Below are 27715 nucleotides of genomic sequence, written 5' to 3'. Positions count from 1 at the left end.
CTTAACAGATATATGATTTGCAAATATTTTTTTTTTTCCATTCTGTGGATTGTCTTTTCACTTTAATAGTATCCTGTGAAGCACACAAAAAAGTTTTAATTTGTTGGCGGGGCACGATGGCTCATGCCTGTAATCCCAGCACTTTGGGAGGCTGAGGCAGGTGGATCTGAGGTCAGGAGATGAGACCACCCTGGATAACACAGTGAAACCCCATCTCTACTAAAAATCCAAAAAAATTAGCCAGGCCTGGTGGCATGCACCTGTAGTCCCAACTACTTAGGAGGCTGAGGCTGGGGAATTGCTTGAACCTGGGAGGTGGAGGTTGCAGTGAGCCGAGACTGTGTCACTGCACTCCAGCCTGGGTGGCAAGCAAGATTCTGTCTCAAATAATAATAATAATAATAATTTATTGAAGTCTAATTTATTTTTTGAATGCTTGTGTTTTGGTGTCACGTCTAAGAAACTTGCCTAATCCAAGATCATGACTGATATTTTTGTTTTCATCTAAGAATTTTATAGTTTTAGCTCTTAGATTTAGGTCTATAATACTTTTATATGTTAATTTTTTATATGATGTGAGGTAGGGGTCCAAATTCATTCTTTTTTTTTTTAACTTTTTCTTTTTTCTTTTTTTTTAAGACTAGGTCTTAAAATGAGATCTGAAAAAGTCACTGGGTTTTGACTATTCTCGTCATGACAAGCAGGGAAGTTTCAGTGGCATTGTGGATGCAGAAACCAGGGTTAAGGAGTGAATTGCTGATGAGAGAGTAAAGCTTCAGTTACAAACTTTTCTTTTTTTTTTTTGAAACAGGGTCTCACTCTTGCCCAGGCTGGAGTGCAATGGCATGATCATGGCTCACAGCAGCCTCGATCTCCTGGGCTCAAGCGATCCTCCTACCTCAGCCTCCTGGGTAGCTGGGACCATAGGCACATGCCACCACAACCGGCTTTTTAATTTTTTGTGGAGACAGAGTTTTGCCATATTGCCTATGTTGGTCTTGAACTTCTGGCCTCAAGAGATCCTCCTACCTCAGTCTCCTAAGAGAGGCTAGAATTACAGGCATGAACCAGCACACCCAGCCTAGTTGTTACAACCTATTTATGTCCAAGTTTGTTGGTGAGGAAAAGAGGCAACTAGATTGGCACTATGAAACAGCTTAAAGGATAGAGCTAAGGGATTCGTTTTATTGTTATATGTCCATCTGCTACTTTCCTGCACTTCAGAGATTCTTTTTTTTTTTTTTTTTTTTGCTTACTCAGAGATTCTTTTTTTTTTTTTTTTTTTTTTTTTTTTTTTGAGACGGAGTTTCACTCTTGTTACCCAGGCTGGAATGCAATGGCACAATCTTAGCTCACCGCAACCTCCGCCTCCTGGGTTCAGGCAATTCTCCTGCCTCAACCTCCTCAGTAGCTGGGATTACAGGCACGCACCACCATGCCCAGCTAATGTTTTGTATTTTTAGTAGAGACGGGGTTTCATCATGTTGACCAGGATGGTCTCGATCTCTTGACCTCATGATCCACCCGCCTCAGCCTCCCAAAGTGCTGGGATTACAGGCTTGAGCCACCGCGCCCGGCCCTTTTCATGGCTTTTTATGATGTCAGTTCTAGGGATTCAGCTGTGGTTCTCCTGCCTGCCTTCCTGTGACCACATACTGCACCCCCACCTCTGCCTGTGTGTGAACATAGATGTGCATCCACCTGCGCGCACACACATGCACACAGATGCCTTGATTTGGGCTGATCTAGCATCTCAGGTATCTGAAGATTTTGGGAGTGACCAACAACTCTTCCCAAATTTGGATAAGCTATATCTGCCCCCGCAAAAGATATTCTATGTGAGCTGTTTGGGTAGAAAGGAAGCGACAAGTCTCCTGACATCTTGGCAGCACCAAAAGACTGACAGTCCTCTCTCTTGGCCCTTAATTCCCTTGTGTCTCCCCTATGCCACTCATATAGGCTAGAATAAAATGGCTTTAAGATTTTAATTTTTCATCCCCCTACTGATTTGTCTTCAGCATTGATCCACTTGCTGCTAATTGGCATTTTTCTCCCAGAGGTAGATATGCCTGATTATGAGTCCCCCAGCCTGACCAGCTTTCACCACCAGCCTCACACAGCTCACGTGGTACCCCATACCTTTCAGAAGTATCTCCTGATCCATCTGCCCCTCCGAAAGACGTCCCAGCAAGGCGAAGCTGGTGCAGTGCTGAGGCATCCCCTCAGGTTCGTAGCCCAGCTCCACCTGCCCCTTCTCCAGGGCGTACCTCCCATCCACAATGGAGCCCGTCATCACTTGCACCCTGCTCAGGTTTGCTGGATGGTTCAGAACGACTGTCAGGTGGTTTCCTATACTAATGTTGTGTGTCCAAAAGAATGACTCATCCAGAGTGTAGGCCTCCCAGGGGAAATGCACACTGGAAACCTGCATATTAGTGAAGACAGCTGCAGGCGGGTTATCGGGACCAACAGTGTTCTTTTTCCGAAGTCCTGTGGCCTTCTGCTTGTGATCAAAGGCAGTGTAGGAGATCCTGCGGTAGAAGAGGAAAGGTCTGCAGAGGATTGGGCTTTCCTGGACCAGGAGGGTACGGAAATGAGAAATCAGGCTGTGGAGGGGTTTCTCCTTGTAGAAGAGGAGGAGGAAATGGGCCAGGAGTGGGAGGTCCCTGCTGTGGAAGAGTTTGCCAAGGAAGCCCATATTGGAGAACTCCAGTAGCACCCACGAGTTGGACTTCATGGTGGCCACCCTCGAATAAATGTGGGTGACAAAGTTGGGGGCAATAAAGACATTGTCCTCTATTAACAGGAAGTAATCAGAGAGCTTTGTGGCAAAGCTCATGAGGAAGGCGTGATCTATGTTCTGCTTGGAGTAGAATTCTCCACGAAAGGCCTCATCCCTGACGCTGTCCACAGTTGGATAGGCATCAGATGGAGCATGGATCAGTAGCAACTGCCCTTCCAAGATCTGTGGGCTGAAGAGGCTTGAAATATGGGCAACAGTTTCTCTGAGCCAGGTGAGGTCAGAATCTGCCAGATGGACCAGCACCGTGAGACGTTTCTGCTCAGCCTTAGAAGAAACACGGAACAGGGAGACCAGTGTGTACAAGAGGCTGCTTCCATCTCCTTGCTGCACTGAGGAGATCCCCACCGTCAGCCATCCTAAGGAGAGGTAAAATCGGGGCGACTGTCAGTGTACAGGAACAGTGACGGTTGTCAGAAGGGTTAGGGGTTGGGATGCTATGTGGGACTTTCACTCTTCCTTTCTTCCCTCTCATTTCCTGCCTGTTTTTCCCTTTGGCAGAGGGGATGCTTACATCCTTGCTACTCCAAGTGTGGTCCTTAGTCCAGCAACATCAGGCTCCTCTGTAAGCTCATTACAAACACAGAATCTGGACCCCTACCTCAGATTTAATCAGAAGCTGCATTTTCACAATATTACCAGGTAACTTGCATGCACAATAAAGTTTGAGAAGTACTAAGCTAGGTGATGCTGAGTCTCTGTGGGTTTTGCTGAGTCTTCTTTGAGCCTAGAACTTTGTGGCATATGGTTTAGGGGCTCAATAAATATTAGCTATTATAGTCATTATAATTGTTGTCAATTGTTGTCATCTTCACAAACCTGTCCTTTGAAGAAGGTATATTAGGAAAAGGACTTCCTGGCTGGGAGCAGTGGCTCACACCTGTAATCCCGGCAGTTTGGGAGGTCAAGGTGGGAGGATCGCCTAAGGTCATGAGTTCAAGACCAGCCTCACCAACACGGAGAAACCCTGTCTCTACTAAAAATACAAAATTAGCCGGGCCTGGTGGCACACACCTGTAATCCCAACTACTCGGGAGGCTGAGGCAGGAGAATAGCTTGAACCCAGGAGGCAGAGGTTGTGGTGAGCTGAGATCACACCATTGCACTCCAGCCTGGGCAACAAGAGCAAAACTCCATCTCAAAAAAAAAAAAAGGAAAAGGACTTCCCTTAGAAGTCAGGAGCCCAGGCCAAGCGCAGTGGCTAACGCCTATAATTCCAGCACTTTGGGAGGCTGAGGTGGGTGGATCACGAGGTCAAGAGATCGAGACCATCCTGGTCAGCATGGTGAAACCCCATCTCTACTAAATATTCAAAAATATTAGCTGGGCATGGTGGCGCACGCTTGTAGTCCCAGCTACTCGGGATGCTGAGGCAGGAGAATTGCTTGAACCCAGGAGGCAGAGGTTGCGGTGAGCCGAGATCGCGCCATTGCACTCCAGCCTGGGTAATGAGCTAAACTCCGTCTCAAAAAAAAAAAGAAGAAAGAAGACAGGAGCCCAGAGTTTTTGTCCCAGTTCTGCTGATTGTGTGATCTTGAGCAAAACCCTTCAGCCCTGAGTTTAGTTCCTGACCCATAAACTGGGGAAGTTGGACTATGTGACTCTAAGACCCCCGCTAATTCAAATGTTCTCTAGTCTAGTGAGTCCACCTTCTTATAGCAATTAACTTTAGTAACTTGCCAGGAAGGGAAAAAAGAAAAGTGGTAGCTAACTAACTTTTTTCTCCTTCCTCCTCATATTGCTGATATATAAATATTGCCTTGGGGAAGGAGGAGAAAATTGTCTGCCAGAATCTAATATTCCTAGGCACAAATCTGTCTTCCTCCTTCCCTCTTCTACTGTCCTTCCTATCTGGCTGATCTCTCTTTCTGTCCCTACTTCCCCTGGGGTACTGAATTCTTCCCTCTTATTGGTACTCACTCTTTCTTCTCTTCTGGATTTTTTCCATATATTCGAAGGTGAGTTTCTGCCAGTCTTCTAGTGGTCTTGGGTCCTTCCTGCTGTTATAACTGGCCTCCTGGGGCATTGACAAGGGCAAACATATGTATCATTTCATAAAAAGAACAAACTTTACACCCCAGTGGCTGGAAGGTGTAAAGTTTCCCATAAACTTTTCTGGGAAAAGAAGTGGAGTGAACCATTTTCCCTAGAGTGAGCCCAGCACATTCTCAGGATGCTTGGCCATTGGCTAAAATATCCAGGGCTCAAGCAGTATTTGCTCTCTTCTTTGTCTTAACGAATATGGAGAACTAATAGATCTGGATCCATACCCCCATTCCCTTTGGAGCTTCCTGCTCTCGGGTGAAAAGGTACAGGAGGAAGGAAAGCCCAGGGGCTTTCAAGAATCTGCCTGTCCACACCATTTCCACCCTATATTCCCAGTTCCCAAACTGAGCAAGCTCAAGGGTTGCTACTTGGCTTTTGATAGTCACCACATGTTGATCGTCTTCAGTTTCCTTGGGGATTTTCAAAGTGATGAAGAGCCACAGGAATACAATGCCCACTGAGAGTATGAAGCATTTCCTGATGGAAATCCGCATCGCGTCTGCGCCAGGATAAGGTTCCTATAGCAAGAAGTCAATGTGTACAGCTTGAGGACTCTCTTCTTCCCATCCATGCCTAGAGCCTCCCTCTGTCCTCTAGAAGGCTTCCCCACTTATATTAACCACCCCCTGCCTGCCCCCATATTCTGTCTTTCCTCATTGTTAACTTATTTCCTAGATTTCGGCCCACTACAGCCTCCACCTCCCAGGTTCAAGTGATTCTCCTGCCTCAGCCTCCTGAGTAGCTGGGATTACAGGCACGTGCTACTGTGCCTGGCTAATTTTTGTATTTTTAGTAGAGATGGGGTTTCACCATGTTGGTCAGGCTGGTCTTGACCTCCTGATCTCAAGTGATCTACCCACCTCGGCCTCGCAAAGTGCTAGGCGTGAGCCACCGAATCCGAGCACACCCTTTTATCTGATCTACGAACCTGATACAATAGAGCCTTATTCCTTGCCTAAAGAAGGAAGGTCACTTGTCCTGTGATAATATTTGTTGCATTCACTTCATATCCTTAGCGATTCAATTTCAAAATGATGAGGGAGGGTTGGCTGAGGCTTTAGTGATACAGTTTATCTGAGTAAACAGATGGTCATTGTACCCTCCTTACCCCCACTTTTTAATTTTATTTTTGAGACAAGGTCTCGCTCTGTTGCCCAGACTGAAGTGCAGTGGCATGATCATGACTCACTGCAGCCTTGACCTCTCTGGCTCAAACAACGATCCTCCCACCTCAGCCTCCCAAGTAGCTGGGACCACAGATGTACACCACCAGCTAACTTTTTTTTTTTTTGTGGAGATAGGCTCTCCCTGTGTTGCCCAGGCTCGTCTTGAATTTCTGGCTTACATGATCCTCCTGTCTCAGCCTCTGAAAGTGCTATGATTACAGGCGTGAGCCACCACAGCCTGCCTCCCACACTTTTTAAAACAAAAATCAAACTATTAAAACAACTAACCCTGAGTGTTGCTAAGTGCTATGCCAAATTGCTGTCTTTGTCACTTTTTTTAAATAAAGAGTTTCCTTAATTTATTCCAGTCTTTTTTTTTTTCTGCCACCACCCTCCTCCTCTTATTCCAGTCTTTAATCTTATTCATAGACCTTGATTAGAACATGATTCTGTTAACTTAGAGTGAAAAAAAAAAAAATCCTTTCCTGTGTGTTGGTTTATTGGAATTCAGGCTGGCTCAGCCTCAGAGGTGCTTGTATGCTGCTCTCTTCCTCTGTGAGTGTCTTTTCTCTGGTGAGATGTGTTTCTCTGATTGCTTTGAGATTATCAGAGGTAAGGCTTTAATATGCCTTCTCACCTCTTCTCGATTCTTTCCCTGTGTGATCAGCACACAAAAGAAAAGGTGTAGTCAGTGATTTCTGTGCTCCTGAGGCCATACTATTCTCTAACCTCCCCCATTTCCAGGGATGCCTTCAACTTTAGTATTTTGGTAGAGGTTAACATACTTCTCTCCCTTAGTCACTTCGCTTTGTGATGAGTTATAAAAGTAGGCTGGGCATAGTGGCTCACGTCTGGAATCCTAGCTCTTTGGGAGGCTGAGGCAGGAGGATCTCTTGAGCCCAGGAGTTCCAAGACCAGCCTGGGCAACATAAGGAGACCTCCATCTCTATTTAGGTAAAAACAAACAAACAAACAAACAAACAAAAAAAACAATAATACTTATATCTCCAGGTAATCACAGGGATGAGGAAAAAAATTAAATCTTTTTTATTTTTGGGGCAGAATTTCATGCTTGTTGCCCAGGCTGGAGTGCAATGGGGCAATCTCAGCTTACTACAACCTTCATCTCCCGGGTTGAAGGGATTCTCCTGCCTCAGCCTCCCAAGTAGCTGGGATTACAGGCATGCACCACAACAACTGGCCGATTTTTTTGTATTTTTAGTAGAGACGGGGTTTCTCCATGTTGGTCAGGCTAACCTCGAACTCCAGATGTCAGGTGATCTGTCCACCTCGGCCTCCCAAAGTGCTGGGATTATAGGCGTGAGCCACCATGCAAGGCTAAAAAATAAATCTTATGTGCATTGGAACCAAATCATTAAAAAATAAAAATAAAAATAAATCTTTTTTTTTTTTTAAAGACGGGGTTTCACCATGTTGGTCAGGCTGGTCTTGAACTCCTGACCTCAGGTGATCCTCCTGCCTTGGCCTCCAAAGTGCTTGGATTACAGGTGTGAGCCACCACGCCCGGCAAAAATAAATCTTATAGTAGTTAAGTCTTTACAGATTAAACTTTTCTCACTTGACTTCCTTAAACAAAGACTTTTAGTCCCATAGGTGATTAACATACAAACCTCTTCATGTAAAAAAAATAGACCTCTCTTCTCTAGACCATAAATACATACATACATATATATATATATATATATATATATATATATGTATACACACACACACACACACACACACTGAACAAAAGGGCTTTAGGGGCCAAACATGGCTCATGCCTGTAGTCCCAGCACTACAGAGAGTGTTGGGAGGCCAAGGTGGGCGGATCACCTGAGGTCAGGAGTTCAAGACCAGCTTGGCCAATATGGTAAAGCCCCTTCTCTACTAAAAATACAAAATTTAGCCAGGCATGGTGTCATGTACCTGTAGTCCCAGCTACTCGGGAGGCTGAGGTAGGAGAATCACTTGAACTTGGGAGGCGGAGGTTGCAGTGAGCCAAGATTGTGCCACTGTACTCTAGCCCAGGCAACAAAGCGAGACTCTGCCTCAGGAAAAAAAAAAGGAGGGGTGGGCTTTAGGGCTAGGCAAGGTGGGACTGGGATAAAAATCACCCAGTGGAAGTGTGTAGGCACTCAGGCCTATAATCCCAGCATTTTGGGAGGCCAGAGTAGGAGGATCACTTGAGGCCAGGAGTTGGAGACCAGCCTGGGCAACATAGGAAGACCCCGTCTCTACAAAAAATAAAATTAGCCAGGCGTGGTGGCAACATGGCTGAAGTCCCAGCTACTCAGGAGGCTGAGGTGGGAAGATCACCGAGGCCGCAGTGAGCTGAGATCATGCCACTGCACTCCATCCAGCCTAGGCAACAATGGAAACTTCTTTGTCTCTCTCTCTCAAAAAAAAAAAAAAAAAAAAAAAAAGCTTCAGGCAGAGAATACTGTGCTAACTGCAGTTCAAGGGTTTCACCACCATAGGCATAGCTCTGCTCCCTTTTTGTACCTCCCATGTAGTTTCCCAGTCACAGAGGGAAGACTGCTCTCAATGAGCTCTCCGAGTTCGACAGACTTCTGGAAGAGGCAGGAGACAGAGGGGAAAGAAAAGGGAGCTGGGGTGATAAGGACCAGTCACTCCAGGACTAATGAACAGAGGGTGAGGCCAGGCACCCCCAGTTTTCTACCCTTGAACTGAGCTCTCTCTGTGATGTTACTGTTGTGTCCTACCCACCTACTCCCCATTGTCAGAGGAACGCATGTGCAGGACTTACATGTGACTGGTGTGTGCTTCATCAGTGGGAGCTATGACTCCTCCTTCATCCTAAAGCCCAGCATCAGTATCTCTAGATACTGAGCACTCCGCTGCCCACCTCACCATGTCCCCTACTTCCTTACCTTTCTCCTGCATTCTTTCCTTCCCTCCTGTTGGTTCCACTGATGCTTAGGTTCTGCCTCCTGCTTCCTCTTGCCTTCCCAAGTTCTTCACCCCTGTAGTTATCATCTTTCTCTTCTGCATGATCCGTTTTCTCCCTTTCTACTGGATGATTCTCATCACTAGGAAAAGGAGCTTTATTGTCTCCCGGTGGGTGGGAAGAAAGGCAAAAAGCAAAATGCCTCCCTGAATTTGTGTTCTCTTCCAGTTCTGTGCGATTTCTCTACAACTGCACATGGCAAGTCCCCTTGAAAGTGCTGTCTTTGTTAATTAGCCCCACTTCATTTCACACTCTCTCTCCTCATCTTACTCAACCTCTCTGTAACTTTGACTGGGTTGACTGTTGTCGCCTCCTTGACAGACTTTCTGCTCTGGCATATCTCTCTTGCCACACTGATGGCGCCCTCTCAGTTGCCTTTCCTGGCTCATTCTCTTTCCAACCTGTAGATGTAGGAGTGTGGTGGGGCTCTCTTTTCTTCCTACACACTTTCCCTGGGGGATTTTATCCCAGTCCCATGGCTTTAAGTTATACATACACACACACATACACACGCACACAGATGCACATGGGTGAATGAATGTGTGTATATATGTATCAGATAACCCCCAAATCTTATCTCTAGTCCTGATTCTTTTTTATTGCTGTTGAGATGGAGTCTCGATCTTGTCGCCCAGGCTGGAGTGCAATGGCACCATTTCGGCTCACCGCAACCTCCACCTCCCAGGTTCAAGCGATTCTCCTGCCTTAGCCTCTAGAGCAGCTGGGATTACAGACATGAGCAACCACACCCAGCTAATTTTGCATTTTTAGTAGAGATGGTGTTTCTCCATGTTGGTCAAGCTGGTCTCGAACTGACCTCAGGTGATCCACCCGCCTCGGCCTGCAGAGCCACCTTGCCCAGCCCTCTAGCCCTGATTCTTGTCTTGCTCCCTATCCTGAGCTCCAGATTACCTGACTATTCAACATCTTCAATTGGATGATAAGTTATCTCAACTTTAACAGAACCAAAATAAAACTACAGATTCCTCCTACCTCCCTAAGGTTTTGTGGGTTTTTTTCTTTCTCTTTTTTTTTTTTGAAATGGAGTATTGTTCTGTTGCCCAGGCTGGACTGCAGTGGCATGATTTCGGTTCACTGCAACTTCCACCTCCCGGGTTCAAGCAACTCTCCTGCCTCAGCCTCCTGAGTAACTAGGATTGCAGACGTGCATCACCATGCCTGGCTAATTTTTGTATTTTTAGTAGAGATGGTGTTTCACCATGTTGCCCAAGATGGTCTCAAACTCCTAACCTCAGGTGATCCTCCCTCCTCGGCCTCCCAAAGTGCTGGAATTATAGGCATGAGCCACCACGCCCAGCCTCTCTCAGCATTTATTTCTACCAGAAGCTAACTTCTTTGTGTGTGTGTTTACTGTCTGTCTTCATCCACTAGATTAAAATATAAGTCCTCCCCTTGCAAGGGGAGAAATGCCAGATGTAGGTGATGGGGAGGAAGGCAGCAAATCACACTGCCACATGTGTACCTATGCAGTAATCTTGAATGTTCTTCACATGTACCTCAAAACCTAAAATGAAATAAAATAAATGGGGGAAAAATAAATTAAAAAAATAATAATAATAAAATAAATAAATAAATAAAAACCAAACAAGAACTAAATCCTAATATATATACATATATACATATATATATATGTGTATATATATATATATATATATATATATATATATATATATATATATATATATATATATATATATATATATATATATATATATATATATATATATATACATATATATAGGTCCTTAAAGGGCAGGGGCTTTGTTTGATTCAGTGCTGTATCCACAGCACTTTGCTTAAAACCTGATCCAGAAAGCATGCTAAACAAGTATTTATTAACTCTCCAATTATAGGGATTACATGCTAATGGTGAATAGTCATTTTCTTCAACAAACACTATGCTAGGTGCTAGGGGCATGGCCATGTCAGGGGGACTGGGCATTACTCCAGAGAAGGGCAGTATATGGGTGATGGTTAAGTGCTCGGGCAGTGGGACTCAGACAGCCAAAGCTGGAATCTGGTTCTGCAAGACTTGCTGTCCACGTGACCTTGGGCAAGTGACTCAGCCTCTCTGAACCCCAGATCCTCATCTATAAAATGGAGATGAAAACAATGGCTAACCAGGACAGGGCTGGGCTGACAATAAATAAATAAAAAATAAATGGTGGCTACTGTCAAGAGTTCTTATGAGGGTCAAAAGAGATCATCCTATATAAATAGTTATTATTTTTCTTCCTTTTTTAAAAATCTATATCCCAAGGTAGTACCTAAGGAATAGTTATTATTATTAAAAAAAAAGAGATTATTCTCATAAACATACTTGGCATATAGCAAGCACTCAATAAATGTTAGCTTTTGGCTGGGCGCAGTCACTCACGCCTGTAATCCCAGCACTTTGAGGCGAGCAGATTACCCGAGGTTGGGAGATCAAGACCAGCCTGACCAACACAGAGAAACCCCGTCTCTACTAAAAATATTAAAAAATTGGCCAGGTGTGGTGGCGCATGCCTGTAATCCCAGCTACTCAGGAGGCTGAGGCAGGAGAATCGCTTGAACCTAGGAGATGGTGTTTGCAGTGAGCCGAGATCGTGCCATTACACGCCAGCCTGGGCAACAAGGGCGAAACTGCCTCAAAAAAAAAAGTATTTTCTGTAAGAAATGACTACCATTTTCAACCATGGAGACCAGCACTGCTTGCTTTCCCATCATGCCGGAGGGGTCCATCTTCACTCATCCACATTGCAGTTAGGAGCGGCCATCCACAACAGTGTGCCTGTTGCCAGTGTGTGTTCTAGGAGAGGGCTCTGCGCTTTGCTGGAAGTCAGAGTTCTCCTTTAAGCCTAAGGACATGAACTAGACCCACAGGGTAGGGATGGGGCAGGAGCCCACCTCCATTCCAGCATTTCTCTCTGGGTGGCTTAGCTAATGCTCCCTTGGCAACCATTGTTGTTTCTGAAGGGCAAGAATCTCATCACCCCACTAGTCTCTTCAGGCAGGTGGAGAAGGGGCGAGGTCACAGGCATGTGTGATTGGCCCACACAGTTTCTTAAAAATCTGAGGAAAGGGCTGGATACAGTGGCTCATGCCTGTAATCCCAGCACTTTGGGAGGCCCAGGCAGGTGGATCATGAGGTGAAGAGATCGAGATCATCCTGGCCAACATGGTGAAACCCTATCTCTACTAAAAATATGAAGATCAGCCAGGTGTGATGGCACACGCCTGTAGTCCCAGTTACTCAGGAGGCTGAGGCAGGAGAATCACTCTAGTATGGCGACAGAGCGAGACTCCGTCTCAAAAAAAAAAAAAAAACCTGATGAAAGATTGAACATTTAAAAATTGGGAGAGCTGGACAGGTGTGGTGGCTCACGCCTGTAATCCCAGCACTTTGGGAGGCCGAGGTGGGCAGATCACTTGAGGCCAGGAGTTCAAGACCAGCCTGGCCAACATGGCAAAACCCCATCTCTACTAAAAATGCAAAAATTAGACAGGCATGGTAGCACATGCCTGTAATCCCAGCTGCTTGGAAGGCCAAGGTAGGAGAATTGTTTGAGCCTGGGAGGTGGAGATTACAGTGAGACATGGTCGTGCCACTGCACTGCAGCCTGGGCGACAGAGGGAGACCCTATCTCAAAAAAAAAAAAAAAAAAAAAAAAAAAAAAGCTGGGAGAGCTTATATAAAAGCCTAAATAACTGGCTTCTCTTGAAAAATAGAAACTCGCTGCAACCCTGGTGTGAGTAGTGACGGTCCACAGTAGCTGGACTTGCGTCCTCACCCCGCCACAGACTCCACTTTGCTCACCTTCCCCGTGTACCTGTCTGGCTTCTACACAGCCATTTGAGGTTTTAACTCCTGCTCTCACTCAGGTCTTGAGAGATGTGAAGACCATGTTAGCTGTTGGTCTTACATGTGGCACCTGTTTAGCATAAGGTGCTATAAAGATAAGGCACAAAGTGATCCCTGGGGTTGAAGGGCTGTGGGTGGAGATAGAAGGAAAGTGTGGCCGGGCGCGGTGGCTCACGCCTGTAATCCCAGCACTTTGAGAGGCTGAGTCAGGCCGATCACCTGAGGTCAGTAGTTTGAGACCAGCCTGGCCAACATGGCAAAATCCCATCTCTACTAAAAATACAAAAATTAACTAGGCATGGTGGTATGTGCCTGTAGTCCCAGCTACTCGGGAGACTGACGCAGGAAGATCGCTTGAAACTGGGAGGCAGAGGTTGCAGTGAGATGGAGCCAATGCACTCCAGCCTGGATGACAGAGGGAGACTCTGTCTCTAAATAAATAAATAAAATAATAATGCAGACCAGTGAAAGAAAGAAATGGTGAGAAAACATGGAAGAGAGAAGACATAATTATTGATTTTGTATATGATGTAGACAATGTTTTGGGGGAATTCCAGTGTTCATGGGGAATGCAGGGGGAGTGGCTGAAGTTAAGATTATTTTTATTTTTTAGGGATGGGATCTTGCTTTGCCGCCCAGGTTGGAATGCAGTGGCACAATCATAGCTCATTGCAGCCTTGAACTCTTGAGCTCAAGTGATCCTCGCACCTCAGCCTCCCAAGTACCTAGAACCACAGGTGTGTGCCACCACACCTATTTTTTTTATTTTTATTTTTGAGATAGAGTCTCACTCTGTTGCCCAGGCTGGAGTGCAGTGGTGTGATCTCAGTTCGCGGCAGCCTCCACCTCCCAGGTTTAAGCAATTCTCCGCCTCCCAGGTAGCTGGGATTATAGGCACCCGCCACCACGCCTGCCTAATTTTTGTATTTTTAGTAGAGACGAGGTTTCACCATGTTGGCCAGGATGGTCTCGATTTCCTGACCTTGTGATCCACCCGCCTTGGCCTCCCAAAGTGCTGGATTACAGGCGTGAACCACCACGCTTGGTTTTTTTTTTCTTTTTTATAGAGATGGGGTTGGGGGTCTTCCTATGTTTCCCAGGTTGGCGTGGAATCCTGGCCTCAATCAATCTGCCCACCTCAGTTTCCCAAAGTGCTGGGATTATAGGTGTGAGCCATGTGCCCCAGCCTAAGATTAGATGGGTATGCGTAGGGGAGACTCACCGTTAGATTGTATTAATCAGGGTTCTCCAGAGAAGCAGAAACAATTAGATGTGTATATGTATATGTGTACACAGAGAGAGAGAGAGAGAGACTGATTTATTTTAAGGAATTGGCTTAAACTACAGAAATTTATTTTCTTGCAATTCTGGGGGTTTAGAAGTTCAAGGTGTCAGCAGGGCATTTTTTTCTTTTTTCTGTTTTTTTTTTTTTTTTTTTTTCGGAGTCTCACTCTAACACCCAGGGTGGAGTGCAGTGGTGGGACATCTGCTCACTGCAGCCTCTGCCTCCTGGGTTCAAGGGATTCTCTTGCCTCAGCCTCCGGAATAGCTGGGATTACAGGCAGGCACCAGCACACCTGGATAATTTTTGTATTTTTAGTAGAGATGGGGTTTCACCATGTTGGCCAGGCTGGTCTTGAACTCTTGACCTCAGGTGATTGGCCTGCCTCGGCCTTCCAAAGTGCTGGGATTACAGGTGTGAGCCACAGTGTCTGGCCAGCATGGCATTTTTTCTGAGGGCCTCTCCTTGGCTTGCAGATGGCCTTCCTCCAATATATTCACATGGCCTTCCCTCTGTGTTTGTCTGTGCATATCTTCTTGAAAGCTGCCTAAATGGGAAGAAAAAAACTAATCTTGAAGCAGTATTTTTTTTAAACTGAGGGTCACAGTCCGTTATAGGTCACAAAATCAACTTAATGAGTTTCAACCAGCATAAGTAAGTACATCACTATATAAAGGTAATATTGTTTTGTAAAACTTTTTTTGCTCTAGCTATGTAAACAAAAATACTGGAGATTAGCCAAAGTTTGAAGCCATTGTAGTCGAGAGGGGAAAGAATGGATCGATGTTGGCAGATTAAGGGGCAGCTGGTGGTGATATCTGAGATGAGGCTTCTGTGTCCTCTTTCCTTAGCTTTAGAAAAGTTAGCTTGGTGTTTTGGGAAGCTCACAGGTAGGCACTAGAATGAACATTCTGTTCCTAGCCCTGTTATTACTGTCTGTGTGATTTTTGGCTAATTAACCTTTCTGAGTCTCAGTTTCTCCATCTGAAAAATGGTAACACTAATATCACTCATTTCACAGGGCTGTTGTGCTCAATGGACTATGATTTACTCCCAGCTAATGGCCCCATCTTATTCATGTTACTACAGTATTTCTAGTGGTTCCCATATCCCTGCTTCCTGCCAGGAAAGAGGAAAAAGGGAATTTGCCTGTAGCATTTACTGTGTCAGCTGGGCACTCAGCATGATTTGGCTGAACATGGAATTCCAAATTCCCAATTTCAAATGGGAATTTACAGTGGTGGTCTGTAAAAGTTATGACATCCTGTTGCAGCAGGTTTCTTTCCCTTCCTTCCCTCTCTCCCTCCCTTCTTCCTTCCTTCCTTCCTTTACAGAGTTTTGCTCTTGCCACCCAGGCTGGAGTGCAATGGTGCAATCTCAGCCCATGGCAACCTCCACCTCCCAGGTTCAAGCAATTCTCCTGCCTCAGCCTCCCAAGTAGCTGGGATTACAGGCATGTGCCAACACGCCAAGCTAAGTTTTGTATTTTTAGTAGAGACAGGGTTTCACCATGTTGGTCAGACTGGTCTCTGTCTCCTTACCTCAGGTGATCCACCCACCTCGGCCTCCCAAAGCGCTGGCATTACAGGAGTGAGCCACTGCGTCTGGCTGCAGTTTTCATTCTATTGGAAGGCTTTCATCCAAGATGCAGGCAATTCCAAATATTCCAGCTATCCAAAGCCATTGAGCATGCTGCCAGGGGCCCCTCAGCCCAGAGACCCAAATTAGGGATGCTGGTGCTGCTGCTGCAGGATGAACCCGCAACATGAATTTCCCTCTCATTCTCGCAGCTTCTCTAAGCAGTTCACACGATTGCTCCTTGGGAGTCCAGGGCTTCTAAAGTTGCCCAACCGGAATGGGAAGAAACACGCCCTGAAGCCCTGGTGTGGCTAACTCTGCCCCTCCCAATCCCTGTGGGCAGGGCTGGCAGCACCGTGGGAATGTCCCACTTGTCAGCGCCTGAACCCGACAAGGGTCTAGCCCTTTGAGCCCCACACCCAAGTAAACCAAAGCCCAGGACTGAGGGTGCAGTTACCCTGGATCTCATTTGGGCTGAATCAGCAGAAAAGGGGTTCCAGGACGGGAAAGGAAGAGCAGATGGGAGGAGAAAGAGGTATTTATTAGTTACCACGTGGCTCCCACGACCCAGACCCAGCTTCCCAGGGACAAAAGCCCAGAAATGAGCACTTTGCCAGGCTGTGGGCTGTTTCCCAAGGGCAGCCCCAACAGCTGTGCGTAGGGCAGAATAGGGAGCGCAGAAGTCCGCCATAAGAGACCAGCTCAGGAGAAGTTGATAGCATAGGAGGAGTTGCTGGTTCCCGGGAATTAAGCAGGGCAGGGAATCGCGGAGGATGCGTTTATCTCACCTATGGTTCCCACCTATTGTGGAGGCTCCCTCAACACTGTTCTGAGCCTCCTTCCTGCTTCATGTGGTCAACCAGATTCTTCTCTTTGTCCAGCCCAAAGCTTCATCCGCAGCCAATCGGAGCCACGGAAACTCAACGCCATTTACCCTCCCCTTCTACAAATATTTGTGGAGTGTCTGCCACGTGCCTGGTGCCAAGGAGACAGACATTACTCTTTCCCTCTACAGGCTTACAATCTGGCGGGAGAGGAACAAGTATGGGGACAGTGCAGGGACACCGCGGAAAAAAAGACAAATACTGAGTTATAAGTGTTGTAATAGGGGGCAGTAACAAGACGTTGTGGGAATACACGAAATAAAACAAGGAGGCCAAATCGCGAGGGTTTGTGGGTTTCACAGGGAACATCTGACAGCAAACATTCCAGGGTACGACGGAGAGGTGGTGAGGAGAGATGATGGCATTGAATTGGCGAGATGAGCTGAGATGAACTGCGAAGAGGACGAGGAAAAGCTAGTGCCCTGGAGATTGGGGGAGACGAGGGGATCCACCGGGCTGGGAGGGTAAGGGTGGTGTAGAAGGGAGGCAGCGAGAGCAAGGCAGACGCCGGAGGCCAGGGCGGAAGGGAGGCGCATGGACGACACCGGGAGCTCTGGAAAGTTGTCAGAGGCGGCGAGGGGGTGGGGAGCGGGCCCTACACGTGCGCTACGTGCAGCGCCGGCCGCTGGGGAGCCCGGCCTGCCCCCCTCATCCCCGAACCGGTCCCAGGGCGGTTGCACGGCTCCAGGGGGAGGGAAAGGAGGATGTCCCCCCAAGTTTGCAATCCGGGAGCGTGGTCTCCCCAGCGCGGCTACCGGAAGGAAGACGGGAGCGCCTCATCACCAGGCGGGTGGATCTAGGGGAGGAGGCTGCTGATCTGGGGGCGCAGGCTGGGGAGTGGGGTGCAGCCGGTTGGGGACGTGAGGTGTGGGAGCTGGATGGACAGGATGAGGATGGAGACACCTAGGGATGTGTCCAGAGAATCTGGTGCTGCACATATGGGGGCGGTTTGGGGGACGGAGGCCCGGGCGGGGGCGGAGTGTTGTCCTAGAGTAAGGAGGGGGTTCCTGGAGACGTGGCACTCGGAGCAGGGCTGGGTTCCGCTCCGGCCGCCTGGGCTGCAGCCCTGCTTTGCCCTGGGAACCCGAACCTGACCCCGCCCAGGCCTCGCTCCCAGCACTCTGGGAGCTCCGGCCCGGCACCTCCAGGCTGGGGTTGCCCAGGTCCGGCCTCTGGGGTGTCCAGCCTGCCCCAGACTAGACAATGCGGCCCCGGCCCCGCCCCCGGAGGCTGACGCTCCCGACCGCCGGCCAATCAGCGCGCGTGGCTAGGCTCTTTAAAAAAAGAAGGGCCGGCGCGGTGTGGCTGTCAGCTGGGCGGGATCCCTCCGCCCATGTAAACATCATAAAGGGCATGGGGAGCGTCTGCTGCGGGCGGGGGAGCGGCTGCCTTCCCGGAGAGTCTTCTCGGTCCCTAGGTCTCCCTCTAGACGCCGGCAACCGCCCCCTCCCTTAACGTCACACCGGGTCCGTTGGGAGCCAAACAGCTTCGGCCTGATCTGGGAGCAATAGAATCTCATCATTTAGGGTGACTACCGGAAATGGAGGAAGCCGGAGTGGGAGACCTTGAGAGTTAGGAGCGAGAGGGAATCGTAGGACGCAGCTGATAATTGGGAAAGATTTTCTTAGGCTTGTTCTTCCCATGTACCTCGGTTAAATAATAGTCATAACTCATATGTGTCTAGAATTTTTCTCAAAGTTATGCCTACCTGGCTTTTAGGATACCAACGTTAAGGGTGAAAGTAGTCAACGCTTTCCCGAGAGAGCACATCACAAGACATAATCTTCATGAAGACCCGCAGAGGCACAGAATGCCCACCAAAGAGCCATCTTCTACCCAACTTTTTATTTGGAATTATCAAATCTTCAGTAAAGTTAAATTTGCAGCAAAATCCTCTATACCCACTACCTAGATTGCATTATAACTTGCCACATTGCATATCTATCTTGCACTGATAATTCTAATAGTGTGCTAGCTGTCCCCTGAGCTTGATTCTCCATTATCATGGGGAACAAGAAAGGCTCCAGGTCCCAAAGCCCTGGAGAGCTAAGGACTACGTTTTCCCAGGACCACTGTGAACTCTTTCCGGGCCAGGTATCTCTGGGGAAAAAGTTTGTTGAAGGGGAGGCGGTTTTCCTTTCTCCCGCATGCCCTTCCCCTTTTTAATTGAAGACTTCTTAAGGATGAGATTTCCTTCTACTAGGTGAATCTGAAAGCAGAACTAAGATCTTGACAAACAGACCTTGCATAGGTTTGGCTGCTTTCTGGATGAAAGAGGTCGTGTCAATGTTGATGTTCTACTGTTTGAGCTTCCTCTCTCTTCTTTTCTGAGGCTGGACACCCCCCACTCATCCACGACCCCCGCCAAAAAAAAAGGCGCCTCAAAAGTGTTCATATCTCTTGAAGTTCGTTCGTTAACCTCTCTTTGCCTCCGTTGCCTGCTCTGCAAAATGAGGGTAATATCGTACCGACTCAATATGGGGGTTGTGAGGACTCAGGACAGTGCTTTACACACAGCATTAAACAGCGGCTATCACCCGTGTGCAAATAGCTCCCAGATTTATATCTCCAATTCTGATCTCGCCCCTTCAAATTTATACCCTTCAGCCCGTTGAAGGATGCTGTATGTATCAGAGACACCTCAAACACAACATGTCCAGAAATGAACACAGTATCTTTTTCCCTTGAATAACTCGCCTTGTGTAAATAATTGGGTTGAATGTCTCAGCAATGCCATCAAGCTAGCTTCTACTCAGGCAGGTACGTCAGACACCTGAATCTTAATACCTCATCTTCCCTCCTCAATCTGTCACTAGGTCCTAATTTTATTTCCTACCTTTCCATCCCTTGCTCATAATCATCAGCACCACTGCCTTAATTTAGGTCCTATAATTTCTTGTCTGGATTATTTCAAGACTCTTTTGCCCCTCTCAAGTCTGACCTTGTCATAGATTGTGGAGGACTGTTTTCCCTGCAACATATCCACCTCCCAATAAATAGTCTCCATCACTTATTAGCCATACGCACTTTGGCAAATTGCTTAATCTACCTATGCCTCACTTTCCTTATTTGTAAATTGGAAATAAGGGTACCTACCTCATAGGGTTGTGTGATTAATCATGCAACAGAACAGTGCCTAGGATACGAAAGTGCTGAAAAGTGTTACATTATCATTATAATTACTATTATTGCCTTCTCACGAACATACTGTTTGTATGTTAAGCTGTTATCTCTACTGGAAAATTCTTCTCCATTTCTAATACTCTTTCCAAAACCCCCTCCTGGGTTTTACTGCACCCACCACTGTGTACTGACATGATTGAGTGATTGGCTTATGGGACTGAGCCTTTCTACCAGACTTAACTTCTTCAGGGCCGGAACTCTGATACGTAGTAAGTGGTCAATAAAAGTTGGCTCAACTGAAACCCTAAGGATAAACTCCAGCCACCGCGAAAGGCGCGGCCCCGCCCGATTCTGGGGCGGGGGGGGGGAGCCCTGCGCGGAGGGTGGGCGGGTGGGGGTGGGGTGGGACTCTTTTTCCTCGCCGTGGCGGCGGAGGCGCACGGCGTGGGCTTGCGGCGAGACGTCGTCGTCGGAGGCTGAAAAAGCCCAAGGTGCTGCCGTTGCCCGTACAACTCGGACTTGCTGTCGCCCGAGCTGCGTCTGCACGGGTCTCGGACCGAGCGGAGCCCGCAGCCTCGGTCCCAGAGCCCACCCTGCTCTCGGTCCTGCCCAGCCTGCGGTGATGGAGCCGGCCACCGCGCTGCACCCGGGCCCGCGCCCGGCGCTGCCCCTCGGGGGCCCGGGCCCGCTGGGCGAGTTCTTGCCTCCCCCCGAGTGCCCAGTCTTCGAGCCCAGCTGGGAAGAGTTCGCGGACCCCTTCGCTTTCATCCACAAGATCCGGCCCATAGCCGAGCAGACTGGGATCTGTAAGGTGCGGCCGCCGCCGGTGAGTCACGCCAGCACCCCGGATCCAGCTCGCGGCTGGGGGAGGGAGCAGGGACGCGCGGGGCCCGGGAGGCCCAAGGCGCGGGGGGTGGGGGAGCCGGTCGCCCCGCCGGCCTGGTCAAGTTTGGGGCTGCTTAGAAGGTCGCATTTGAGGCTGGGGGTGGAAGACCGGGGCTTTTCCAGGGTCAGAGATGAGGAGCGTGGGAGAACCAGGGGCTTCGGCGGTGCCACTGGAGGGCCGGGTAGCCGCGGGGCTCTGGCGGCCGGGAGCGCGGCCGGGGCTGGGGATTCGGGTTCGGTTCCGGATGGAGTGATGGCAGGAGCCGGGGGTGGTGGCGGGGGAGTTCCCTCACGGAGCTCGGCGGAGGCGCGGGCTGGAGGGGAGGACTGTGGGCCCGGCGAGGCTCGGCAGGCTGGTCCTCGCCTCCGCTCCCGGGGTGCGGGGGTGTGTGATGGGGTGGGGGTGGGGGTGGGGGACTTGCGAGTTGTCGTGCGAGGAGGAAAGTTTTCAATATGGCGGCGGGAGCCCCTGGTCCTTTGTGTGGTGGCGGCGTCGGCCCGGAGCGGCCCTCACCTGGGCGCCCCACCCTCCAGACCAGGGCACCCCTCCACCGCCTGGTCTCTGGGCCTCCAGGTGTCCCCCGGGCCGGGGTCAAGAAGGGGGCGGCCATCGCTGGCTGGGGGCGGGGAGAAGCCGCGGGTCTGGCCCCGGAGCGGATGTGTTGTGGGGGGCATTAGTGTCTGGGGGACACTTTTGGGGCGGCGGTGGACCCCGATGCCCGCCCGCGCTCCGGAACGCGCACACACCCAGCTTCTTCTGGCCCAGCCGCTGGGCTCCCCGGGGAGGCCTGGGCTGTGCTGGTGGGGACGGGGTCGGGGCGAGGCCGTGTTTGTAGGGGAATGTCAGACGAAGAGACCTCCGAAGATTTCGTGCTCGTTTCCCCCGGCCCTCAGCCTCCTGGCGCTGAAAGGCAGTCACCCACCGCAGCCCTTCCAGCCCTGTCTGCAGCGACTCGGACCTGGGGGCAGTGAGTGAGGGGTGGGTGTTGCTGAAACCATCCCTAACGGCTCCAACGTTCGCTGAGGAGAGCCCGGCCAACTCCTTCCCCCGTGGCCGGAACTGGGTGCGCTCCTACACCTCTGGGTTTTGCCCACCTTTCGGGATGGTCTGAGTCCGAGTTGGCCTAAGCGGCGGTTGGACGGGCTGGGGCCGTTGGGAAGGGGGTTTAACTGCCTTTCCTACTGTTTCAGAATCTTCTCCCCACTCTCCTCCCCCCGCCCCCCTCTCCTAAGTGGAGGAAGACCCCCTCCCATCCCTTTCTCCCTTAAGCATGCTCTTTGTAATGACATTCTGAGTTGTAGGGATTCTGTTTGTAATCGTTATGTTTTGGGAAGCTGTTTTCAAGGGAGATCCCTGAAAATAAGGCTTCTTATCCCAACCCTTCCCCACCCCAAATTAAAACATGGACACCTACTTTAGTTTTTCTTAAGCAAGTTTGAAAATGGAGGTGAAATATATGCTTCAGAAAATAACTGGCCAGGGAATATGAGGGAAATATTTGAAAATAGATCAATTTCTTACAGTGAAGTAGGCAAGGCTGATTCTTGCTGCTTGCGGGAAGTACGTTTTTTTAGTGTAAAGAGGCCTGCAGAAGTTTTAACAGGGCGGGTTGGAGCTAAGGTTTTAATTCTTGAGTAATAGGTCATGTTTCACACAGTAGCAATGTTGCTTTATGTCACATGCTAGGAAGGGTGAACATGAATATTGCACATTTGCATTAATGGGATTTTATTCAGAATTTGGGTAACTTGACTAAGTTCTTAGTAACCAAAATGAGGGGAGTCAGGTTCCTGGGAGGTGTCCTCCATGTTGGTATTGTGGTGTACCAGGGCTGGGGTAAATCCTTTATCTTGCTTTCTTGTTCTTTGCCTTTTAGAGTGCCCTTTTCCTGAAAAGATAGTATTGCTCTGGTTAGGCTTGGCTACCCATTTCCTCATCTTGGCTAGAATATTAATGGTAATCTTTGCAAAACGTGAATTGCCTTTTTCCCACTCTGAATGTCAGACAGACATGATGGCCACCATTTTGTATTGAGAGTACTACATAGTACAGCCTGAGGAAAGGGGTTAAAGAGGCACCAATAATCTGCAAATACAACCAGTGCTCTGTTTTGGAGACCTCCTTTGTGTGGAGGGGGCTTGCTTCCTCCTTTGTTTAACAAACTCCTATGCCAAATGGAAAGAGTTTGGGAGTATTTGTTGTTGATAAAACCACAAAAAGGGAAATCTTTCCAGAAGTTGTGCTCTTGAAGAGGGGTCTTGTTGGAACAAAGGCTTCTTAAGAGATGTAAACAGTCTTTGTTTTAGAAACTGTTTTGTTTTTAGGAAAGCTAACTGTGAACAAGTGGTTTCATATAGTTGATATATAGCAACAAAAAAAAGATATGAAATATTTTCCATGATGATAGCTGTATAATGTCTGCATTTCTGGAGGATTTTTGTTAACTGAGTTTTTGGAACACAAATGGTATATTAAAAGGGGAATTGGGACTATTGGTATTTTACTTGTTAGAAGGTAAGGGGAAGTATAAAACATTTCTGTCTCCTTTTGTTCTTACCTTTGTAGCTTTACTAGTGTTACTTAGTATAGCTTCAGTTTATAGCTGCTTTCCCAGTGAGGCTCCCAAACTGCTTTGCTTCTGAAAACTTAGGGTGCTTACATTATTTCGTACGTGACAGCTTAGGGATTTTCAGAAATTTGAAAATATAGTAAGCTAAATGTGAGAAAACGTAATTAAGTCAAGAAGACTGTACTTCAACTCTGAGTTTGAAGTTTAATACAAACCTTTGTTTTAATAAATTATATCAACTATGTAGGATAGCTAGGCTTGTTTTCTGGACTGAGACCTTCTTAAATTTACAACTAATCTGGCTTCTGGTTTTGTCACCTTTAAAATGCAAATTTTAATTTCTTCCTCAATACTGTACTTAAGATGTCTGTTTAAGGACAAATGATATTTTCCATATCACTTTGCGTTATTTGGAGATGAATAATTTTAAATGTGTAACTGTTAGGCAGAAAAATAGTTGGCTGCTCAGTAAATACTTTGTCTCTCAAATTTTGATAGGAATATGACTTTATCTTGCTTTCAAATGTCTAACATTTGGCCATAGATTTCACAGATTTTTTCATTATGTCCAGAAAAGGTTTAAATCAAACCCCAGAGGGCACAAGAGACAAAAATTTTTCAGCTTTAACTTCTTGTAGTTACCAGTTTGATTCCTTCATCTTTATAGCTAAGTAAAAAACTGCCCTTAAATGTTTCAATACCGTCAGCATCTTTGAGTGAGCCTATTGATTCCATTCCTACAGAAGAGGGAGGAAGTTACTTCTTTGTACTATAGAAGTGTTAATGATACAGAGCTCATTTACTCCCATTCCAGCATATCATTCTCCCCAACTTTGGGTTTGATTGACTTAGGCCTAACCCTCTCTCTGTGTTTTCCCAATTTCGTTGGTGTCATGAAATCTTTCGCTAGTTGTGGTATCTTTGGCTACTTTAAAGCTTTAACGTTTGGAGAAAAGGCTTAGTAGAAACATCCTTGAGCAAAGGAAGAACTTATCACTCCTTAAAAAAAATCACTTTGAAATATAATTCATATACTGTACAATTCACCAATTTATGATGTGCAATTTAGTGTTTTTTGATATTTTCACAGAGTCACACAGCCATCTCCACAATCAACTATAGAACATTTTCATCTCCCTCAAAAGAAACCCTGAACTCACTTGTAAATACTTTTTAAGGCAAATTTAGGACTATACTGTCCAGGAGAAAAACTTGGTAGGAGGTTGGATTAAGTCCTGCAGTTCCAGGTCACAAACATCTACCTTAATCAAAGCAAAAACAAACTTTATTTGTTGTAGTTATTGAATGGGTGTTTAGCTAATTTGACTTTGCCAGTGGTAAATTGGGCACATCAGTAGCCACAAATGTATCTACCCAGATATAATTCTTAGTGAACTAATCAACAAAACTTGTAGACTTTAAAAATGGAACGTGAATGATATTGCAAATATATGAGTTGGCAAAAGATTCGAGTCCCCTATCCTATCCCTACTGGAAAAAGATCCTTCCCTTCCTATGATTATAGGATATGGTTTTAAACAGGCAATCTAAACTTTTTTTTTTTTTTGAGACAGAGTCTCACTCTGTTGCCCAGGCTAGACTGCAGTGGCTCAATCTTGGCTCACTGAAACCTCTGCCTCCTAGGTTCAGGCAATTCTTCTGCCTAGCCTCCCAAGTAGCTGGGACTACAGGCACGTGCCACCACGCCTAGCTAATTTTTTTTTTTTTTTTTTTGGTGGAGATGGGGTTTTACCATCTTGGCCAGGCTGGTCTTGAACTCCTGACCTCGTGATCCGCCTGCATCGGCCTCCCAAAGTGCTGGGATTACAGGTGTGAGCCACCAAGCCTGGCCCAATCTAAACTTTTGAAAGAGGGAAATGAATAGAGAATTACCTTTGAAAAACATTAATAAATGTTATCTATTAAAAGCCAGGGCTTGAAATTTCCTTTTTTAAAAAAAATTCACTCTGTCACCAGGCTGGCATGCAGTGTTGCAATCAAGGCTCGCTGTAGCTTCCACTTCTTAGGCCCAAGTGCTCCTCCCTCCTTAACCTCCAAAAATTTTTAAATTTTTTGTCGGGATGGGGTTCCTCACTATGTTGTTCAGGCTGGACTGGAATTCCTGGCTTCAAGCAGTTCTCCCGCTTTGGCCTCCCAAATTGTTGGTATTACAGGCACAAGCCAGCACACCTGGTCTGAATTCTTTTGTTGAGATAATGAGAAAAATTAAAGAAAATAATTAACCCCTGATGTTATTCTTTATGTTTCTAGGGTAATTTTCTTTATGACCTGTTGGGCTTAGCCTTGGAGTATTAGAGTATTTCAGGTTGATAGATTAGTGAAAAATGGTATTATTGGTTTACATTTATAAGTGGGTAGGAATCTGATAGTGAGGGAATTTTCTCTTAGATAAAAAATATGGGGCCGGGCACAGTGGCTCATGCCTGTAATCCCAGCACTTCTGGGATACCTAGATGGGGAGATCGCTTGAGGTTAGGAGTTCGATACCAGCCTGACCAACATGGTGAAATCCTGCCTCTACTAAAAATACAAAAATTAGCTGGGCGTGGTGGCGGGCGCCTGTAATCTGTAATCCCAGCTACTCCAGAGGCTGAGGCAGGCAGAGACAGAGGTTGCAGCAGGCCGAGATTGCTCCTTTGCACTCCAGCGTGGGTGACACAGTGAAACTACATTAAGAAAAAAAAAAAAAAAGGCCAGGTGCAGTGGCTCATTCATGCCTGTAAGTCCAGCATTTTGGGAGGCCGAGGCGGGTGGATCATGAGGTTATGAGTTTGAGACCAGCCTGACCAACATGGTGGAACCCTGTCTCTAGTAAAAATACAAAAATTAGCTGGGCATGGTGGCGTGCCTATAGTCTCAGCTACTTGGGAGGCTGAGGCAGGCGAATTGCTTGAACCCAGGGGGCGGAGGTTGCGGTGATCCAAGATCGCACCATTGCACTCCAGCCTGGGTAAGAAGAGCGAAACTCTCTCAAAAACAAAAAAACAAAAATTAGCTGGGCGTGGTGTCATGCGCCTGTAGGAGGCTGTGGCAGGAGAATTGCTTGAACCTGGGAGGCAGAGGTTGCAGTGAGCCAAAGATTGCGCCATTGCACTCTAGCCTGGATGACAGAGCAAGACTCTGTCTCAAACAAAAAAATAAAAAAAGACCCTGTAAACTATTTGATTAAAAAAAAAAAGAATAGTATCCTGTTTAAATGCTGTAATCTGACCTTTTTGTAGACTTTTGTAACCTTTCATTGTTGCCTTAATTGGACCCCATTAAGGTTGTCTATAGAAAAAGGATAAGGGAAAGTGCATGCCCCTAAAATGAAAGTGCTAATTAGGTCTCTGGTGTTTAGGGTTTTTGAAGCCTATGCATGTACTTCTTTCCAAATGCCATCTATAGGTTTGAAAAACCACTAACCGCCAGGCCCGTTGGCTCATCTCTATAATCCCAGCACTTTGGGAGGCTGAGGCAGGCAGATCACGAGGTCAAGAGATTGAGACCATCCTGGCCAACATGGTGAAACCTTGTCTCCACTAAAAATACAGAAATTAGCTGTGCATGGTGGCACGTGGTTGTAGTCCCAGCTACTCGGGAGGCTGAGGCAGGAGAATTACTTGAACCCAGAGGCAGAGGTTGCAGTGAGCTGAGATCGCACCACTGCACTCCAGCTTGTCTCAAAAACAAAAACAAAACAAACAAACAAACAAAAAAACCCCCACTAACCTCAGAATACCTTGCTTTCGTCATTGGATAGTCCTCTCAGCTTCGTTTGTGTTGAGATTGTTGTGCGATTTTTTTTTTCTAAGAGAATTAGATACTCTCTAATAAACCTGTTATAGTACAGATCACTGCCGGCCTCAAAAAATAAATAAAATTAGATGGAATGAAGCTTGGGAACTGGAAGGCTACCCATTCTCAAATTTAAGTTTGGGTCTCTTTAAGGGGACTCACCAGAGGCATACTGACAAATCCCTTTGGGGTGAGTAGGTGGATGAGTTGATACCTTGGGAAAGCCATGTTCTTGGGCTGCTGCCATTAACTTTTAATTAAAGTTTGAGATACTAATAACTGGATTTATAAAATCCAGATTGTGAGAAACTTGTTTTAGACATGAGAATTGTATGCTGTTGAGAAGTTTATAAGTATTTATTAATTGCTGTGTCCTTGCATGGGATTAAAGAGAAAAATGAGGTGACTTTTGTATACCTCCACAAATTCTTCAGAAATGTTTCTTTTTCTGTCATTATTGGATGAATTCTTTGGTGAATTTGCTTTTTACAACCAAGTTTATGAACCAGACTAATGAAGAAAAGATGTGTCTAGGACAGTGAGGCATTTCAGTTCCATTATTGCAGGATGTTTGGAACAAAGATGCAGAATTTGACTGAGTGCATTCTTTTAAGTCCTCTCCCCACCACCATGATTTAAGACACTCAAATCGTTATCATTCTTCTTAAACCACCATCAGCATATTATCTTGACATGGCCTTAGAGTCATCCCATCTGTGCTGCTGCTGATTTTTTTTTTTTTTTTTT

General features: G+C 47.0%; 2 protein-coding genes across 2 annotated transcripts in view; one reads left to right on the top strand and one right to left on the bottom strand.

Moving 5' to 3' along the window:
- Positions 1-1578: 1578 nt before the first annotated feature.
- On the bottom strand, positions 1579-8648 carry LOC108301975 (alpha-1,3-mannosyl-glycoprotein 4-beta-N-acetylglucosaminyltransferase-like protein MGAT4E). Its single transcript, XM_017525315.2, has 3 exons — positions 8518-8648; positions 4721-5364; positions 1579-3159 (listed from the first exon to the last, which is right to left on the bottom strand). Exons 2-3 carry the CDS (start codon positions 4824-4826, stop codon positions 2036-2038), a joined length of 1230 nt encoding a protein of 409 aa, XP_017380804.2. The 5' UTR covers positions 4827-5364; positions 8518-8648; the 3' UTR covers positions 1579-2035.
- Positions 8649-20100: 11452 nt separating this feature from the next.
- KDM5B (lysine demethylase 5B) overlaps positions 20101-27715 on the top strand; it is an 87318-nt gene continuing 79703 nt past the window's right edge. The window contains exon 1 of the mRNA XM_037737436.1: positions 20101-20541. Within this exon, the coding sequence (XP_037593364.1) occupies positions 20338-20541 (204 nt within the window). The 5' untranslated portion in view covers positions 20101-20337. The remainder of the gene's footprint in view (positions 20542-27715) is intronic.

This window comes from Cebus imitator, unplaced genomic scaffold, assembly GCF_001604975.1.
Source record: "Cebus imitator isolate Cc_AM_T3 unplaced genomic scaffold, Cebus_imitator-1.0 Scaffold38, whole genome shotgun sequence".
NCBI lineage: Eukaryota > Metazoa > Chordata > Mammalia > Primates > Cebidae > Cebus > Cebus imitator.
Note: the sequence above shows the minus strand (reverse complement) of the source record. Positions and strands in the feature narration are given on the sequence as shown.

Coding starts and splice junctions, on each gene's coding strand:
- LOC108301975 (XM_017525315.2), bottom strand. CDS start 4,826: ATGCCCCAGGAGGCCAGTTATAACAGCAGGAAGGACCCAAGACCACTA. Junction 3,160..4,720: donor AATCCAGAAGAGAAGAAAGA/GTGAGTACCAAT, acceptor ACCTCTCCTTAG/GATGGCTGACGGTGGGGATC.